Source organism: Opisthocomus hoazin, chromosome 1 (assembly GCF_030867145.1).
Source record: "Opisthocomus hoazin isolate bOpiHoa1 chromosome 1, bOpiHoa1.hap1, whole genome shotgun sequence".
Lineage (NCBI taxonomy): Eukaryota > Metazoa > Chordata > Aves > Opisthocomiformes > Opisthocomidae > Opisthocomus > Opisthocomus hoazin.
This window is the reverse complement of record NC_134414.1, coordinates 91,209,186-91,230,246: the sequence shown is the minus strand read 5'-3', so window position 1 is coordinate 91,230,246 and position 21,061 is coordinate 91,209,186. Positions and strand designations below refer to the sequence as shown.

The following is a 21,061-nucleotide window of genomic DNA, read 5'->3' as shown; positions in this document are numbered from 1 at the left end:
TGAAACATTAGTTAAAAATGTTACTCTTGCAAAGCCACAAAGCAAAATACAATTTTATGACATCAGGACAGAATACATAAAACTAGATAAAGTCACACATCAAAATATGTACTGTAAGTGCTCGAAGTTTAGGGGAGAAAGTAAATACACAGAGCTGAATCCATGGGAGGTGGGAGGAACTGCCTTAAGAAGTAAAACACAGTGGACTGAGCGTTAAGGTCTGGGTTATTTTTCTCCTAATATTCTATTATCAGATTCAAAAGTTTTAAAAAAATCCTTTTCCTTTGGCAATGTTTATACTGCTGTTTCACTTCGCTGTGCATATGATACAATCTTTATTCGTACCCCAAAGACAGTGTACAGCAAGCTTTATATGTAGATGAAGTTACTTTTAAAACAATCCGACATCATGCAGCAGGCTTAAGACCCAGCCAAATTTACCTTTTTTTTTTTCTGTTGATATAGAATCATAGAACCGTTTAGGTTGCAAAAGACCTCTAAGATCACCAAGTCCAACTGTAAACCTAACACTGCCAAGTCCACCACTAAACTATGTCCCTAAAGCACGTCTACACATCTTTTAAATAGCTCCAGGGATGGTGACTCAATCACTTCCCTGGGCAGCCTGTTCCAATGCCTGACAATCATTTCAGTGAAGAAATTTTTCCTAATATCCAGTCTAAACCTCCCCTGATACAGCTTGAGGCCATTTCCCCTCATCCTATCGCTAGGTCCTTGGGAGCAGAGACCAACACCTGCCTCACTACAACCTTCCTTCAGGTAGTTGTAGAGAGCGATAAGGTCCCCCCTCAGCCTCCTCTTCTCCAAGCTAAACAACTCCAGTTCCCTCAGCTGCTCCTCACTGAACTTGTGCTCTAGACCCTTCACCAGCTTTGTTGCTCTTCTTTGGACACAATATAAAGCAATTGCTTATATTTATGTTAAATGCGAATTACTTCAGGCTGTAACATCTTTCCCTTTAGAAAACAGATTCCTACCCGAGGCTTATTTCCACATGTGGAGAACTACACACTTACCTCTATGAACAATATCATTCTTATGGCACCAATGAATTGCTTTAATTAGCTGGTAGATATAGCTTTTCACTTTTTCTGGTGGAACTCCATTTGGCATTTCTTCTAGCAATTCAAGCATATTCTAAATGTTTAAGAGACACATGATTAAAAAGAGTTATATTGTAGTTCCTGGAAGAGAACACGCTTTCAGCATTCTGAAGCAACACACTTAGGCCAGCAAGCCAGGCTGTGCAAAATCAGTACTTTAACATTCAAGGAGTGTGTTTTGATCATAAGCATGTTAATAGCTGTTTTCATTCTAGAGAAAGCACTTGTGAAGACCACAATCCTTAAAGGGAAACCACAAATACATCATAAGTCCTTAAAAGACTGTCACCAAAACGCTTAGCCTGAAACTTCTAAAAGGTCATTTAGTTCCAAAAAGTTCTTAAACAGAAACACCAGGTCATTGTGGCTATATGAAAAGTTTAGTAGACCACAGCATTTTGTAAACATCCGACTGTGCTTTAACATACCGTTTTCCTCATTAAGTTAGTTCTGCTGCTCTGACATAGCAGGGCCACAATTAATCACAAATCACATCTGTATGTGAACAGGTATAGTTAAAGCAACACAAACTTATTAGTGTAAATGAAGTAACAGATATAAAAATGCCTCATAGGGGCATAAATAATAATCTAGGGAGCATCCTATAGCTATATCTCAGCTATACTGCTCTCAGACATATTTGAACTACAGTAAATACAGCCATATTAACTGTTTTATGGATATACCTAGGAAAGAAAAAAACCTGATTGTTTATACTAGTAAATTTCCTCTTTGAAAAAGGACACTTAGATTCCCATTATGTTAGCAAGCGTCTCCAATTTTGCACAATTAGAACTACAATGCAGTTTGTACTCTGAATCCTGAACGAATAAATGGGCAGCAGCAGCAGTCCACTTGAAAATGGAAAGGTCTTATTTATTGAACACTGAAATAGAAGTATTTTGGCTATATTGCCTTACAGAACTCATTTCATTATGGATTTGAGCATTTGTAGATTTTTCATTTAAAACATGTTTACCTTGTCTTTGACAAACATTTTCTTCAGCTGTGTAACAAAATTTTTGAAGTTTCGCTTGTAAGATATTTTAGTGAACACAAAGCTAAGACAAAACAAATGGAGATTTTGATAACATTTGAAAACATTTCTAAGTTTTGCAATCTGTGAATAAATACTGGAACTTTTGTGTTAGAGTGTAAATTTCCTTACAAATACACTTCAGATCTGAGAAAAGGAATTTTCCGTTAAGGAACCATACTGGTTTTAGTTAGACTCTTGTCCACACAGAAGCCCGTGGATCTGGATAAGTTAGTCAAGAAGTTAGTGTTACAAATACGAACCAAAATAGCATCAACACAGCGAGGCATAATCCTACATGAAGACATTAACTAAGGGGATAATGAATAAAGGAGATTAGACTAAATGTGAATTTAAGTAATCTGGATTTGAGTATTGCAGAGCTAAGATTCCCTAAAGGACAGAAGGTGCTCATTGTCAGTTAAAACAAAAATTAGCCTACCATACCACATTTTATTTAATTCCTTCTACTCTTCCTTTATCTAAAAAATTACAGTAATCATCCTGGTCTTCAAAGAAACTATTGTGGAAACTATTTGACATATCTGAAAATAAGAAACGTTCACGGACTACGAAGCTTACTTGAAAATAAAGGTGACCATTAACACAGAAAGGACATTAGGCACAAAGTACACATGATGTCTGCCTTCATCATTATAGTCTTTTATTCTGATGCAAATAATGTTAGATATTGCAGCTGGTGTTTTTACCAATGTTAAGAATTTTTACAGTATACTCCTTATCAGATCAGTTAAATGTATTCTACTTATGCTGCTCTTCCAAACCACTACTACAAGAGAGCTCAGCTAAGTCAACTATAATAGAAAATTAAACGTATGTTCTAAGGTGGTGTGTTATCAAAGACATTCCACGTGTCTGGAACAATGGCAAGGAACAAGGTTGAGATAAGACAAGCTTTGGATGTTAGATCTAAGTAAGATCCACCACTTTAGAAGCGGCTGATCTGCTGGTGAAAAACAAAACTGATTTCTGCCAAACTGTGGGCTCATATAGGTCACCTCACATTATGCAATAAAGTTATATGACATGATAAATTGTAAAGTGAGGTAAAGCAGACACGGTATTTAGCGTAAGGAATCTTTACATGAGAGAACACTGACTGAAGTGGACTAGCACTCAGCTAGACTGCAACACCACACTGGCAAGATATTAGACGAAAATTTCAGTTGAGGGAACAATAGCTCACAAAAGCTACAGAGTTACATATATTAATTTAAGCTTGCATTTATTTTTATTGTGTGTATCTGAATACCATCTAATTATTTCCATGAAGAAATGCTAAATTAGGTTAGAATACAAAGGGAAGCTCTACCTTTATCATGAACGTGGCAAAAATAACAAAAGACCAATCCATTCTACGTTGTTTCTCCCTGGAAACAGACACGGATGCTTGGCGGTAGTAGGCCAATCTAAGGAAATTTTGGAATCATTTCAGATGAGGTCAGGGTTGGAAATAATGACAGTAGTCTTTGCCAAATTCCTCTAAGCAACTATTGATAGTGGCCTTGTTACAGAAATATACAAACAAATCCTATTTTTAACAGGAAAGGATGGAGAAAGTTGAAACAGATTCCAAGGTCAAAAGTCTATGATTTGGTTTCGAAAGACGACATCAAGATTCATAACATAACACAGGACAGTTAATCAGCTTTACAATTAAACAGGACTATAAAGTTTGGATGGAAATTTTTCTTTAAATGATATGTTTTCCATTCTCCGTAATTTGAAAATGTTTGTGTTCGTATACAGAAGAACTTATTTTTTTTAAGACCAACACATGAAGTAGAAACAATAGTAAAGTCATCAGTGTTGCTTTGTCACAATAAATGTCTAATTGCAACAATTCAGACTGTATTAAAGTTTCTGCTGTTCCTCTTTATAAAGCTTAAGCTTAATAGCTTAATTTTGAAAAATAAAAGTAATTTTAAAGACTTTTCGAGTAAGCTGATGATTTAACTGTGGCAAGGACATCACAAACTCAACTCACTTTTTCCACATATTCAAAAACTAAGTATAATTTTCCTCTTCTTCTGAAGGCTTCCTTTAGCTCCACTATGTTCTCCTGTTTCAAAGTGCGAAGCATTTTAAGCTCTCGTAAAGTGGTTTCTTTGACTTCTTCATTTTCTAGAGTGCAAAGTAAAAGTGACAGAGTAAAACTTATTAAGAAACGAAACAACCCCCCCAAGTAACAAGTGTTATAAATCTTTACTTTGAACCCTTGATTAAATTCTGCTTCTAGAAATTACAGAGAAAAAGGCTTATTTTCCCGTCTGGGCTCTCTCTGCTGCCTGGATGCTTCTGCACTAGAAGACAGGTAACTGGGGACTGTGTAGCACTATGCAACCCTTACAGATATCCCGTTGCTACCATCTAGGTTTCCAGAGGCAGAAAAAGTCGTAAGAAACAAATCATTTGCATTCCTATCTTCTTCGTTATGACGAGCATTAATATGCTTCAAAAAAATTGCATCTATGTGTACAGACACATCCTCCACTCCACAAATTCATCACACGCATGAAGCAGTGGCAAGGTTAGTATGTCCTCAGCAGAAACACTGGAATGCAAAGCTCATGTTTGAACAATGTTAATCTATTTGACTGCAACAGTTTTATTGTCCAAAAGCCCGACAAATTTTAAGACCGAAGCACAGATCTGCAAGTCCTGTAAATTTCCCCATGAGGCTTTCAATGGAAATTCAGCAATGCCGACCAGCGTAGCAGCCACAGCGGGCAGCAGAACAAGTATTGATTCAACAAAGCCTTGAATTTGATTCTGCAGAGTCAAGAAATTTAACTGTGGTTTTAATAATTTAGTTGTCTGAAAGTTGCTCAAGAGAGGAGTGTTCTACTAAAGCTTCATACACCGCTTAGCATTAAGGGGCCCTGAACTGACTGGGTTCTAAAGGATACTACCAACAAAATGTCAAGTAAACCAGATTATATTAGGTATTATTCTTCATTTAGTAAAACAAAATCCATTAATTCAGTAAATTTGCCCATGCACATAGAGAAGCAGTGTCCTTAATCTCTTGGAGCTGTTATCCACAACAGACGGATATTAAATGGGATGTGATCGCATAAATTCAAAGCTAAATGACATCTGCAGGTCATGTACCACAAAGACAGTCAGGGACAGAGGAAGAAGAAATAAGGAAGAGAAATTGTTTTTCCAAGCAAACAAAAGGCAAAACCAGGTTTACAGGGGAGACAGAATAACACAGGTCATGCAAATGCATATAAACATCATCAGAACAGAGAAAAAGAAAAAAAAGTGTAGCAGAAGGGAAGAGGAAAACAAAATACTATCATCACAAATGTTTTGATTAAAAATATATATAATTTAGAGCAATCTGAATCATTTCATTTTAAAACTGAGTACTCGGTGTTGGTTTGCATCAGCCTGATTACACAATTTCATCTATAACTAGACACACTCTTTCCAGCGCATTTAGCATGCATATGTCAAACAACAGCAAAAATCCAGTGAAACAAAAATGGCAATAGAAACAATTACAGTATATTCAGATTTCTAATGAACTACCATATTAACGAGACAGATGTGAAATGGGCTGAATCAAATTCATCAAAAGAACTTCTGTCATATTTCCAGAAACTTGTAAACAACTAGCTACAACTCTGAAAAGCAGTCATCAGTCTTGTAAACTGATGTTACGCAATACTCTTGGAAAGTCAGGCCTAAGGCTAATGTTGCCTTTTTTTTTTTTCATTTTTTGGTAGACAGGCTACTATGATAATCCCATTTAGGGTTTAATACTGAGATTCACTGCCTAGGATCTGTACTGAATAGCCATATCGAGTTCCAAAAAGCAAGTCTGAAGTACTCTCATGACGTGGTCAAGATTGTCACCACAATTAAATTGTCTCCTATACTCCTTAACAGGGATTTAAAATGGATTTCTGAATAGCAGAGCTAAAACATTCATCAAATATACTCTTCCAGTGTCTGGCAAAATCAGCTGCAAAGCACAGAGTTTGCATTACATAAAACAGACACAAGTCACACTTTGCTGTGTCTTGACTCTGAAAATTACAGTCCTTGTAACCAACCACACCTCCATAGCCACCAACAATCCTGTAACAATAACAAAAAAGAAAAGCTTGCTAAAATCAAGTGACTGCTGTTTCTTTAAACCACTTTGTCAGCTTTCAGCTAAAGCCTTCATATATGGTAAATCATAGCTGTAATGCCTCGGACCCGGCTGACTCCTCTTACTACTTCATACCTGGCTTCTCCTTCTGTTTGTGCTAGGCCATTAGGGATCAGGGTTAACTTCCGATGTACACAAGGTAGGTAGTTGCTCTTGTGGTCGACTGCCAGTTTTCCCTACGATAGGATACTGGGATTCACTGTGCCCGACCAAGCGCAGGTCAGAGAGCCAGTCTTGTCTTGTACAGATCTTTGGTTTTATTAGCTGGTGGGTGAGGAATAAGTGTGTGCAGCACTGGCAATAATTTCCATGCGTCCTGCCTTCTGCCACCCACTTTGCCAGCAACAGTAAGCCTTGCAGCAGTCGGCACTTCCCCCTTCCTTCTCAGCAAACTCAGCAATGCCGGAGAGGTGCCGGGAGGGGCAAAGACAAAGTTTCCCCATGGAGAGAGGAGCCTGCTGAAGGGAGGGCAGAGCTGCTGCCTTGCCACCCAGCTCCCTCAAATCCTCCCACGGATCCCCAAGAGCTCCCCAATTCCTCTTCGCACCACCAAACTTCTCAGTGGCTTCTCTCTAGTCTCCTCCACTGACCCCTTCAAGTCCCCTAATATTTAGATCCCCTCTCACAGCTGCAGGGTGATAAAGCCCAAAGACTCTGCAAGTCACTACTACAAGAGGAGTTTTTGCCATTTTCTGGTCACATCCAGTCCCCAAGAGACAGATCTCACTACCGTGCATGGCAGCACAGTCTGAGCCAATATTAAGATAGATGTACCGAGAAAGAAAGTAGTTATCTAGCTGGAGTGCATAATAGAGTTCCTAGGCAGGTATGAAGGATGAAGTGCCTTGAATATTCAGAGCTAATAAATCATTATAATTTTTAAATCATGTCTTGATATATGAGACTTCTTATTTTAACTGGAGAGATATTAACAACGTAGGTATTGACATGAAAGATTTTGCAGCAGAAAAGGTTACCTTCACTGTCTTTGAATTTCTTGATAGCCACAATTTCATGTGTCTCCTGTAAAATAAAAGCAAAGAAAGGGAAATGGGCAAGATCTGTTGTGTGTTTTGAGTTTTTTTTCCCCTGAGTATCAGACAAACAAACAAACAAAAAAAAAAACACCCAGAGAAATTTCACAATGCAAAACAAGGTTAATAAAAAATCTGGCAAATACCTCAGTGATCAGGCCAAATGCAATACAAAACCACATGCAGCAAATACATCACAATTTGTTTTTTCATACTGGGATTCCTAAGTTAAATGCCAAAAATTCATATGTTAATACCTTGTACCAGATATCAATTACATTTTCAGAAGAGTTGTTCCTGTGATTCTTGTTGATTAGTTATTCTGAACGTTAAACAATCTTTCATTTGACCAAAGTATGAGCATGAGGGCTTATCTTTGTGAGCTGAAACAAAAATACTGTACAAGTGTTTGGGTAAGGCTTGCCATGCGACCTGTGATTTTGGTTGCTAAAAGCTTTTGGGTTTCAAAGTTCAAATATCCACAAGGAACATGATTTTAGGAAAGTAAATTCCCTGTGCCTCTATAAGACAACAACTGTTGGGGTTTTTTTTTATATGAAGCCTATCCAAAACCAGAAAGACTAATTGCATTTGAAAATGCTAATCTGTGCTTACTATACGGTCATTGGTGATAACTTCTTAACGCTGGCCTGCCTTTGCATTCCTCTAGTATTCTCTGTTCTCACCAAACCTGTTCATCATTGGACACATTTTTCTCTTAAACGATGACATTTCTCTTGTCATGTGAACAGGAATGCATTTAGCATATGGCCAAAATGCAACCAGCATGACATGACTAGTGGAGGTCTGTTCATACAATGATGCAGCACCTGAATTTTAGTAACATGATGGAGAAGAACCTGTAAGGTCACACACTAAGGGTGTGTGAACAGACAGGCAGCAGGTTACCTGGGTGACTTGATGAGCTAGATATAGCTTACGCACCTTTTCCAAACATCACAGTTTTCAAAAAAAACCCAAAAAAACCCCCACAGTATCCCACCATTAATAGCACACAAAGGCCGGACTGGAGAACTGCAATAAAAAGTAAAGCCCTTCTGGAATACCAGAAGACATGTGCACAAGCAAGTACCGAATAACACAAACACTTACTCCTTTTTTCACTTAAATTGTCATTAACACATAAACCTGTAAAACACGTGATCCCATTCAAAATAAAAGCACTTGGAAAGACTACTGTGAATAATGCCTTTTAAAGCCTTTAAATGAAAATCAATATTACTTTGAATAAAAATAGAAATGTTTGCAAACATAAGAATATATATGTGTGTGTGTGTGTGTAATTTACATGTTAAAAAAAAAAAAAAAAATCCTTCGATCACCACCAATGACATCCATCAGAAAAACCTGGAAGCATTACGTTTTGTATAGATTTAAGTGACCAAACTATATCTACCTCGCATTGAAGAATGTTAGTTCAGCAGAAGCAGCACATGCTACTAACTCTTGGAGAGGACTTCGATTGCTTTTCTGTTACTCAAACCTACCCTTCATATACACTGGTCTAACCTGAAGGCTGATACATTACATAAATTCAGCTGAGATACTACAAAGGTCCAAGCACCACCCTTGCTCAACCAGTTCACAGAATAGCAAAGAAAAAGATGTCAGAACTGAGGAGACAATATGCATTTCAGGTTCTGAGTGATTCTGAAAGGCTTCTCTATAGCTTTATTGTCAAATACAGTTCCTAAATATTTTTGTTTCAGGAAGCTTAAAAACTGAATGGTCTAAACTAAATTGAACAGACTATTTTACTAATTATAGTGTTACTACTAAGTTATAGTATTGTTATATTTATTACTCTAACTATAGTAATAACAGTAATAGTTACTAGCACTATGAAGCACACTGCTAAAAGGGTGAGTAAATTTAGCTTATTTGACTTCTGGTATCTACTGTTAGGTGCTCTGGCTAATTAAGCCTCTAAAAGGTTTTTCAGAAAAGGAATACCGTAACTGCCCTCAAAAGCCTCTGCTGACTGTAACATGCCCATGTTTAGACAGTACGCATACACCACCTTACAGATGAGCCAAATTTATCCATTAGCACTACATTCCTATTTCACATGAAGGAAAAGAAAAATTTGTAGATGTTTTGGCAATCATCAAAAGGCTGAATTTTTATTCTCGAAGTAATGGCTAAATAGACTGAAAGAAACGTAAGAGTTAACACTGACACCAAGTCTGCATTATTCAAGAAAGCTAGTCCATGTGGCTCCTCTACCATATGCTACTGTCCCTGATGCGTATAGTGAATGTGATTATATTGGAAATTAAGTTATAAAGCTCTTGGGTCACAGTCTTGCAAAGCCCTGTGTAAGATACACTATCAAGCATCCTGTAGGATTTTGACTATCAACAGTATTTAAAGCATGAGTGGCTCTATGAAGAACAGGAACATAAAGAGTTCAGCAACACACATACGGAAGAAAAATATATCCAAACAGTTCATACTACTATAACATTAAGAAATTTTCATTCAAAAAGCTTTATCACATATATTATTTCATTAAACTAATAACTGATGTCATAAAAGTTGTGGTAAACATCTCGATGTCCAAGTGGAGACCAGTGATGAGTGGCGTTCCTCGGGTGTCAGTATTTGGACTGGCGCTGTCTAACATCTTTGTGGGCGACATGGACAGTGGGATTGAGCACACCCTTAGAAAGGTCACCGACGACACCAAGCTGCATGATGCGGCCGACATGTTGGAGGGAAAGGATGCCATCCAGAGGGACCTTGACAGGCTTGGGCCTGCGCAAACCTCATGAAGTTCAACAAGGCCAAGCGCAAGGTCCTGCATCTGGGTCAGGGCAAGCCCAAGCACAAACACAGGCTGGGCAGAGAATGGATTGAGAGTAGCCCTGAGGAGAAGGACTTGGGGGTCCTGGTTGATGAGAAGAGCTCAGCACGACCCCACAAAGTGCGCTCACAGCCCAGAAGGCCAACCATATCCTGGGCTGCACCAAAAGCAACACGGCCAGCAGGTCGAGGGAGGTGGTTCTGCCCCTCTGCTCTGCTCTGGTGAGACCCCACCTGGAGTCCTGCATCCAGCTCTAGAGCCTTCAGCACAGGTGAGACATGGACCTTTTGGAGCGGGTCCAGAGAAGGGCCACAAAAATGATCAGAGGGATGGAGCACCTCCTAAGTCTTTTTGGAGATCTGAGCTCTTTTGTGGATCTGGTTCTCTGCTCCTCAAAAACAGGCCAGATTGCAATTCTCCAAAATATCCTTTTTTACATTTCAGAAGTTTTTTGTTTTGTTGTTTTGTTGTTTTTTTTTTTTGGTTTTTTTTTTCAAGACTGTGCTCTGAAGCAGAACAGTACTGAAAACAGTGTTCAGTCTGATTGCAGAAACCCTGCTTAAACAATAGCTGAGTATCCAACTCCTAGCATGGAAAATTCTCATATCCAATTAATGTATCGTCTAGGTAAATAAGCTATTACTAGTTGATTCAATGTTTAAGACTTCAGTGAATATCAAGGGAGAAAAACACTCAAGTAATCCTAAACGTTCTGTGCTCTTTAAGGAACACAGAATATCTTTTCTGATCTCTATTACTATTAGCTTATATAATGAAGTATGAAAATTCCAGTTCACTTAGCTGCAGTTTTACTTCACTCTGCTACATTTATTACTAAGCATCTCATCATCTTGCTCTACTAAAAAATTCTGGCCTCAATATTTCACTTCACATTCTGAGGCAACAGCCTTGCAAATGCACAAGTCAAATTTTTCTCTTAGCACTGGTGCTACCTTTGCTTATTGAGCACGTATATTATAAACATTCTATGTTATAAAACTGTTTTACAGTTTAGTACGTAACAACAGATGAATATTACTGAAAACACTTTGTGTAAAAGTTAAGGACGTACACAAACTGGTTATTCAGACTCCATGACTACCTGTGTCTAAAATGGGGAAAAATGTATCTCTTCTCCATGTACAAACCTGCTAATACCATTTAATAAGAGAAAGACAAAAATTTCTTAACTCATGTCTGTTCCATTTGCTTCATATATAGAGAGAGAGGAGGAAGGACATACCTATCTCATGGGGAAAAGGACATCTCCAGTCCTGGAGATGGGAATGACTTCATGCTGGGACTCAGTCCTTTCTTTTACCACAAAACGTGTGGGAATGGCCTCTGGAGAAAACATGCGATTTACTGTCTGTCCGCTTGGCCACAGATGAGAGGTGAATAAGCTTATAGGAGCTGAGCAGTTGTCACAGGTCTTCTGCTAGACACCCTGAGATTTCTCTCCCAGGTTTCCTCACACAGTGGTAGCACCTGGTACTTCCTGTCACTAGAATCAAATGAGAAGAGTCCCCTGATTCTAAAGCATTCCATTTTATTTCATTTAAAGGACAGAGGTCCCCTATTTGTCCATTGTATCTACATAATACATATAAAATGACAGTGCTTTTCCAAAACATTGCAGGAGTGTATCTCTGTTGTTTTCTAAAAAAATCCCTTGATATGAACAACGGAAGTATGCAAGGAGAAAGGTACTCCTCAGCATAACTCAAGATCTTAAAACTACAACCTCTGGAAAGCAAAACGTATCCTACCAAACTATATGAAGTTCTTGAAAATATCATGTGACAAAAAAAGATCTCTTGAAATGTTTGTCCCTATTTTGTTTTAAAGGTTTCTGTTAGGATATTTTTCTTCCTTTTTCTTTTGCATATCAAGGAGCATTTAACATACAGCATAGGTACACAAATGTACTCTCGAAAAATAGATAATTCTTCAGAAAGTTACATCATTCGGCTATAATTTTACTGCTTCACCCTATATGATTACAAGAATTTCTCAAGCGTGGGTTTTTTAAGCAACCAAAAGTGTTTATAAAAATCAAACATGAGTAGAGATAGCAATAGCCAATACTGCGCATGTGCCAAGGAGAAGCAGCATGTTTCTGCCTTTACTCAGACAATGATGCTCAAGCAGTATCTAGTACATCACATCAGGGTTTTACACTGATATATTAAGTGGCATATTAAGATATGATATGGCATGTTCTGTGATTGGCTCATGTTTTCTGTCTGTACAAGTATGCGGCTATAAGGCCCAAAGATAAACACATGCTTAACTTCTGCTAGACAAAGTTAAATCAATCGCATTCTCTACTCATAGATAATATCTACATTTTATAAAAATAATTTAGAAGCAAGCAAGAAACCTCACCAATCCATAGTTAAACTCATACAAATTAGTTTGCCACAATAAAGACACACACTAAAAAAAAAAAAAACCCTCCAAAATTCAACCACACATATCCCATGGCTAATGTCTTTTCTGACCGAAGTAGTACAGTTTCAGTTTGACTTGCATAGGCATTATTACGTTCTTCAACATTTAAGTGTTTAGAATAGATATTTCAATAATCTTGATGCTAGCAAAAAACACAGAACATTAAGCAGTCACCAGCGAGGCGACAGAAGCCCATGAAACCATTACAAGACAGTAAAGCATTCAGTTTTCACAAGCCGCTTAAAATGAAACTTTTTAAAAAACAGCAAATTCATTTTTCAAAGTTACTCTCAAAACAAGAACAGAAAATATTAACATTTTAGTCAGTATCGATCAATGCATTATAAATGCAACTTTAAACTTAGGCCAAGCTGCCTCGCATTGCAAGTTCTGAGAGGTGACCGGCATTGCTACCTGGATGTAAACCAGGTCCTTCAGACATGGCGCAGACACTGTCCTGACTCCATCTGCATTCTGCCTTAAAACACTGCAACCTCTGGACAATCCTATCAGCTCAGAACATCGCTTCCTGTCTTCTCAAGACTTCTAATACTAGGTGCCGGTAATTTTGCAACATCACTTTCAAAATCTGGTGGACTATCTTAGAACATTCTCTGTAAAATAGACAGATGTGCAAGATGATGGATTCAATTTCTTTTTCAAACAATTTGACATTGGAAAGTTTAAGTCGTAGCACTGTGTATTCTTATACACCTAAAATACTTTGGGGAATTTCCCTCAAGAGGTGTTTCGCTGTTTTCATCTTATATTTCTCCCTTGAGAAAATTGTAATTCTCCTATTTTTCAGTTTAAAAAACCAAGCGTGCTTTTTATCTATGAAATATCACTCAGCACAGGAGAACTTTCAGGAAATTACTTCCTAATCCAAAAGTCCCATTTATTTTGAGGAAGAGACAGAGCCTCTGGCAAAGAACAACAGAACAGTATGTCCGAGTTCTCACAACGCCTTTATTTACTGGAAAATTGATCAGAATTTTTCCAACACATACATGTTGCAGTTTATTGGAGAAGAAGCATCTAGAAATAATCACCACAAATCAATTTTATCTCTCTTGAAAGCAGAATGTTATTTACTAACCAGCTACGTGTAGCAGAAGACTCTTAACGGAATAAAGATTTATCTACTTCACATGCCCATTCTAAAGACAGCCCACAGTCTCCCAGCTGAGGAAGAACCACTCTGGACCCACTACAAGATTTCCAAGGAGCAACAGCTGTAAAAGCTCAGCTATTCCACAGGGAAAAGAAGCATAAGAAAAAGCTGAAACCTTTTGCGACCAGTTTGTCAGGAAACAACGAGTAAGCGTGTGCAATGATGGAAAGAGACTTTTTTAAAAAAAAAAAAAAATGCAAGCAGATTGAAACAGTTTCTCTGATTTTTTATCTACATCTTTCATAAACACAACAAATGTGTTGTCTGTTCAAATGTTGCGAGTAAATGCTTGCATTACGAGTTTTACTTATCTGGTTTAAATCGAGTGCAGTTTAAGGGAATCATAAACAGCAAGTATTTCTCATCCAACTGTGGGACCAATCTGCAAGCCAGAAGAGCAGTCCATCTGTATTTAGAGGCTCACAGCCTGGGGCCCTCCTTTGAACTGCCCCAGCCCCCAGTGCCAGGCTTGAGAGAGACCCGAGAGTCCCCCCTCCACTGGGGGCAGAGGCTCTCCAGACCACAGTGAGTGACAGGCTCGCTGGGTGGTTAGGGCTGGTAGGCACCTCTCAACCAATCTCAAGTGTCCCCATCCCTGGGGACATTCTGAAGAGCCTTGGAGATATTCAGAATCCACCAGGACACAATTTGGAACAAGCTGCTGTAGCTGACTGTCCCTCAAGCAGTTATCAGGAGGCACACCTGAATCCTGAGAGGACTGCATTACTATGTATGCATTTTATATTTTTCAAAAACTTGAAATCTACCAATTTATGGGTTTTTCGCCCCCCCCGCCCCCCACCCCAAAAAAAAAGTTACAAAGACCTATCTTAGCCTTGCGGGCCAGAGGTGCACAGAGTGATTCAGAGCAGGACTATAGTTCAGCTGCTCTCAGTCACCTCTGCATCAATGGAGGAAGCGGCTTCCCTAGGCTCCCAATGCGGGGTTCATCTTGCTAGACTGAAGATAGCTCTTTGCAAGTTGTCCCTGCATCCTCTTTTACATTATGCTGCTCTGAGCAACCTGGTCTAGTTGAAGATGTCCCTGCTCACTGCATGGGGGTTGGGCTAGATGACCTCTAACGGTCCCTTCCAACCCAGAGCACTCTGTGATTCTGTGAGTGCTGGCTTTTCAAAAACCTTGGGAATTAGCAGTTTCTTTAATCCAGTATTATAACATTAGCATTTAAGCAGTCCTATAACCCTGAAAAGAACACTTGAAGGAAAGTGAACCCACTCAGTATTTTCTGCTAACTACTAGGGCTGATAGTGGTTAGCATTGAAACTTTCACTGTTCCAAATGGATTTTTCCATATTTATTTACAATTTTCTCCAAGCAAGAAAGTAAGTATGTATTCTTAAAGAATTTATACAACAGTGTAATGAAAAGGATCTAGAATAAAATGCACCTTTTAAATACTATAAATGCAGCTATTCGGGCTTTTCACGGTGAACTAGTACTATTGTAGCAATATTTTATAATCCGATCTTCATTTCATCCTATTGTAGCGCTTTTGCAGCACTAATCTATATAATTTTACAGTTCAACAGTATTGTTTATCTCAATCCTAGATGTAAAACCGAACCCAAATTTGGTAAGGGGCTATAAATGTTTTCTGATTCTGAAGAGTCAGTAACAGCCATTTCAGTTTTGTTTCCCAAACCTTTTCCAATTCGATTTTATTTTATACCTGCTAAGTCTGGAAATTGTGAAAAATCTGGGAATAAAAATAAGGCTATTTATATATAGCATAATACTGCATTGGGCAGATACCAGTATTATTTAATTACTTCTTATAGCATAATCTTAACATTTGGAATACAAGTGATAATAAAAGTAAAGAAGCAGGAAGGCAACCTGTACTACCTTTACAGGTTCTTTTAAGATATTGCTGACTCCATAAAAGCAGAGGTCAGCAAGATGTTTATAATTACACTGTATTTTTTAATTCTTTGTTATTACTAATGTAATGCTCCTTCCCTGGACACCTTGTAACTCAAGAGTAGGTAGAACTTATTGGAAAATACTTTGTTGTTTTGTTTGGTTTTTTTTTGTTTGTAAACGTGCATCAATGTCTAAGTCTTCAGTGTTATTATTCCAACTTCAAGCATCAAAACAGTCGCAGCATGATTGGCTAAACATCAAACTTTAATTTTGAAATCTTTACTTCTGCAACTGATACAATCTATTTTTTATCTGGTACTTTCACATGTTAATTTTGGGGTTTTTTTGTTATCAACAGTCTGACAGGCATTTTTTTGATCTGTAAAGCAAGACCTACTATGAACCAAAGGCAGACTTGTTGAGCAGGTTCCTGAGGCTGAAACTCTTCAGCTAGAATTAAGTTTCGGATTAAGACATCTAAATTCAGATACCTGCACATGAGTTGGGTGTTCAAACTTCTACTACAACAAGTAGAGCCGGAGAGCTCTAAGTTGACCAGTCACTCAAGACAGGATTCAGTAGCCTAACACAGACATCTGGTAGCATTTAAGATTCCCTAGGTATCTACAACACTAACATGGTATTGGTAGAAATGACAGAGTATTTATAGAGATGTATACCTCCTAGTGCAGAAGCTAAAGGTAAGACATAGCATCCCAGGTATCACCAATAGCAGTAGGAGTTTAGGCAACTGAAGTGCACCTTTCATCCACAAAGAAGTATGAACTGAACTTCATTCTACTCCTTGACTAGATTTCCATTGACTATAGTGGGAGTTTAGATACTTGTACAGATGCACACGTACATACCTAAATTTGTATCTTAATCACATCATCTTTCCAGGTCTACCAGCACATGAAAAGAAAATAAAATCAAAGCACATATTCAGCTTAAGCATGTGTGGGAATGCATGGAAATCACATTTGGATTTTCCAATTGTGAGTAAAATCAGTTGGAGTGGTGGGTTTTTTTGTTTCTTTTAATTTAAAAAAAATGTTGGTCCCGTCTCTTTTTATAAAGTACCTCCCCCAGTCTCCACAACCTTTCAAAGCCAATCAACTTTCAAAGCCAATCAAGAGCTGTCCTGCTGCAAGGACTCAGTACCTTTGGATGCTGCCCATCTGGTCCCATTAAACTGTATGGGCTGAGTTCTCCTGAGTAATTCCCAACTCAATCCTCACCCACTGCCAGTAATTCATTTTCTTCCTCAAACCTTTCACTAAGCATAGAGACCTGGGAGACTTTGCTGGTGAAAACCAAAGTAAAGAAGGCACTGAGCACCTCAGCCTTTTTCTGGCTCTGCTGTCACTAAATTGCCTGCCCCACCCAGCAATGGGCCCACACTTTCCTTTTTCAGCCTTTCACTACCAAAGCAGCAGTAGAAGCCCTTCTTACTGCCCTTGCAAGTCTCAACTCCAGCTGAGCTCTGGCTTTCCTGACACCACCCCAAATCCACCCAAGCAATGTTTCTAAATTCCTCCTTTGCAACCTGTGTGTGCTTCCACCTCCTGTATACTACTTATTTGCATTGGAGCTCCACCACGAACTCCTTGCTTAGCCAAGTCAGTTTCCTGAGAAGTCTACTTGCTTTCCTAAGCACTGAGATAGACTGTTCTTGTGCTTGGAGGAGGATGTTCTTTAAAGGACTGCCAGCTTTCCCTTGCCTTTTAGAGCTGCCTCCCATGAGCTCCCTGCCCACTAGCCCTTCCAGCACCCTGATATTGTCCATAAATCTCTGGGATCACTTAGATCCCACCATGTTGCCCTTTCAACAGATGCCAGGGAAGTCCCCCATGAAAACCAGGGTCTGTGATTCAGAAACTCTGTCAGCTGCTTACAGAAGGCTTTGCCCACTTCTTCACCCTGATCAGGTGGTCTACAACAAAGTCCCAATACAATGCCACAGTTTCTGGTCTCACTTCTAATTCTGAATCACAGGCTTTCAACCACACTGTCATCCATCCCAGAAAAGACCTCCATCTATCTGAGACACACCTTCACACAAAGGGAAACCTCACTCCTTTTTATGTTTTGAGCCCATCTTTCCCGAAGTGCTTGTGTCCATCCATCATAAAGCTCCAGTATTCATTCTATTAACATTTTTTTTAAACACCACGTAAATTTTTGGTTTAGAGTGCAAGCTAGAATAGGATTTCCCAAGCTTAGTTTGCTCAATTTACCATTATCTTAGAAAGAAAAGTTGTCTATCTTGGTGTGGAAGGGAAAGAAAAGCCTAAAAATAGCAACAGCTACTGTCATTTCCATGCTGCAGACTTACACACAAGGTTTGCCCTAACTTTCCCTCTCATGTGCAAATGGCAGCAACAACTCCTCCATATTCTGGAGTGGGCCTTAAACCACCAGAGCTGGTAATCAGCTACTCAGATACCAAACAGCCATTCCAGATCTGCTCTGGGGCAGAATCAAGAGCCATGGTCAAGGTTTTTCTTTGTTTTAATGCATTAATTTGAAAGAGAGTATATGTTAGTAATGATAAGCTTTCTGCATCTGGGGGAAGTCCAAGCTACAATGTTCCTCATGTCTAGAATCCCAAAAATGAGAAGTTTTACATTTAGTGTTCCCAATTGAAAAAAAGAAAAAAGCTTTAAACTGAAAACTGCTTTTTTCCCCATTTTGGGCACACAAAATAGCGTAACACTGTCACGTCCATGCAACTGAGTAGGTAAAAGGTGTTACTGAATGTAACGAACACGTTTGGTAATCTGGTCTCAGCTTGTTGATAGGTTTGGCTGTAGAACATTTCATAGATGTCTACGTTAACCCTGCCGTTACATGTCCTCTTCGCCATACACTATCTCCTTTCTCCTCAAGTAGCACTAAGGTTCACAAACATCCCTTTCACTTCTTTCAGATCTTTAACGATAATATTTTTGTGTTGTTCTCTAGGGAAGGAATAATAAATTTGAATAGGAAATGCCACCAGGATTTTCTAGCCTCAGTTCTTTGGCTACTTCTTCCATTATACAACAGTATTATGGAGAGAAGATATTCCCCCCCTCCCCAAGAATTTTGTGGCATTTAAAAAAAGACATCTTATTGCTCTCTATTATTTTTCCCCTCAATCAAGAGATATTTTTGCTGACATTATGCTCTTATCAAAGCAAAATTCTAGGGCAATCTTGTAACAGGGAATGCTCTAAAAGTGCAAGTTGGTACTATTTTCTTGTCCTCAATTTTTTAATTGTTTTAGCATCATAATAAAGCAGGATCATTTTTCCTGACGTTTTATAGATCAGTTCTCCTCACTTCTGACTCTTTCCCTACCAGCCTGATAGATGCTCTACAAAATCCTAAATCAATGCTCCTTCCTACTTTCCTTTCAGTTTAGCTGTTTTTTGAAAAAATTTTGTCCAGTCTGTATATTGATGTGGGTTTGAGCGGACACCTTCATTTCTTCTCAAAGTCGCTACATTCAGGTTTGCAGAGGAAGAAAGGCTCTTCTTCTCTACAATTATACAGATAGTGCATTCTTTGTGCAACAAGAGAGAAATTCGTCCTCAAGAAAACTGCCATTTTGCTCTGCCAAGCATTTAAAACTGCATTCCTTTTAGAGACCTTCTCTTCTTTATAGAATAGCATTAAGGATTAAAATTCAATCCAAACTGCTTAAAAAAAAAGATAGCAGGCAAGATTCATATCTGTAACACATATGGGTTTTACTGATCACTGTCGCAGAGATCAGAGGAACAGGAGGGCTGCTTCTACACAAGCTGCATGGTAATTTAGCTGACTTGAGAAGCAGAAGATACAGGAGGAAATAAAGGAATCTGCACCCAAGGAAGACTTCTGTTACTACTAATAGATGAAGAAAAAACAGCAGCTAAATCTCCATAAAAACAGCATCTCTACAGATGAAATTCCAGTTTTGGAGCTAATTTTTTTTTTTTTTTTTTTTTTGAGCTAGAAAGAGAGTTTGTGGACTTATTTCAGGCAGTTTCTACAGCATCCAAAGACTGATGACCAGATTAATATATTTTCTCTTATATCTCAAAAAAGGAGAAAAAAGTCTAAACATCACACAAGTTCAGGAAGATTTAAAAAAGCTATTCTAACAAAAATTGTCCCTACTAATAAGACTGTCTAACACTTCCCACTTCCAGATCTTGCACACACAAATGCTCTTTTGAGCCAGTACAAAAAGCTACCATGCAGAATTTAGGTTCACCAAAAGTTTGCCCAAATGTGGCAAATGAATACTTCTTGGAAAAAGGGGAAGGAAAAGAGTGTCTTGATCCCACCAAGTTTATTGTTCCAGACACTGGAAACAGTATGTGGGGAGAGGGGATAAAAAAGTGCAGAATGAAGAGCTGATGGCCAGGGAATACACAGACTAAAAAGACTAGAAAAAAGAATCCAGACAAACACAGGCTGAAAACAGACTGGAAGAGAGAACTGGGGTAAGGCACCTGGACTCAGAAGTTAGTATTAAAACCAGCATAACAAATAAGCAAATAAATCTATGAACATCTAAAATTTTACTGGAATCCAATATTACTGAAAGCAGAGGGAATGGCAAGAATTCAGAAATAACTGCAAACCCACTAAAACCACCAATGAGTCTCATTCCACAGCATTCTGGTATGCACGGTGGATGAAGGCAACCGGTTACTAGCTACACCATCTCAAATACTAGAAGTTGACAGCTGTGTGACAACTGCGTGGGTATCCATATGGCAATATATGATGAATTTTCAATTTGAGAAATCTAGAAAATTATGTGCAAAACGGTTTACCACAGAGTATATAAGCCAAGCAGCAGTTGAGGGGAAAAGGTAGCATTCTTTTATTAGAACTGCTGGTGCACACAAAAGAAACTGAAGACCTTCCCCAGGTCTAAAATAGAAACAGTAATCTCCAAAGTTTAAATTTAAACTTAGAGCAACTATATTCTGTGTTTAAAAAGACTCAGTAAATCTACAGAAAACCTCAAATATTTCCTAAGGTACAGTCCACCTCATTTAGCTTTAGCCATCTAAGAGTTATATATCCAACATGTGTTGTCAAGGCTTGCTCCACAAGCTAGTAAAAGCAGGGGAGGGAGAGAAGATTCAGCCAGAAGGTTACCCATTTTGACCATTTCCAGATGGTATGAATTGAAATTTGAATGTTGGACTCTCTCAATTTATGTAAACGAGGGAGATTGGTTATGTAAGACCTATGCACTGAAAGAGTGGGTGAGATTAATTCCACCCAAGTTACTTGACTTTGCAACCCTTGTATCCGTATGTTTTACTTTTTCCACGCATGCACAAACTTAT

The 21,061-nt window shown here is 38.5% G+C and overlaps 1 protein-coding gene across 7 annotated transcripts in view; it reads right to left on the bottom strand.

Annotated features, from left to right (window-relative positions):
• Window positions 1–21,061, bottom strand: part of CDKL5 (cyclin dependent kinase like 5) — a 143,898-nt gene that overhangs the window by 53,348 nt on the left and 69,489 nt on the right. For 6 of the 7 annotated variants that reach the window (XM_075429046.1, XM_075429083.1, XM_075429055.1 and 3 more), the window contains exons 4-6: window positions 7,327–7,372; window positions 4,169–4,305; window positions 1,038–1,158 (exon numbers count right to left, since the gene is read on the bottom strand). In XM_075429046.1, coding sequence (XP_075285161.1) covers window positions 1,038–1,158; window positions 4,169–4,305; window positions 7,327–7,372 — 304 coding nt within the window. Of the gene's footprint in view, window positions 1–1,037; window positions 1,159–3,493; window positions 3,610–4,168; window positions 4,306–7,326; window positions 7,373–21,061 lie in introns of those variants that run through there. The other variant, XM_075429090.1, reaches the window with a different exon arrangement.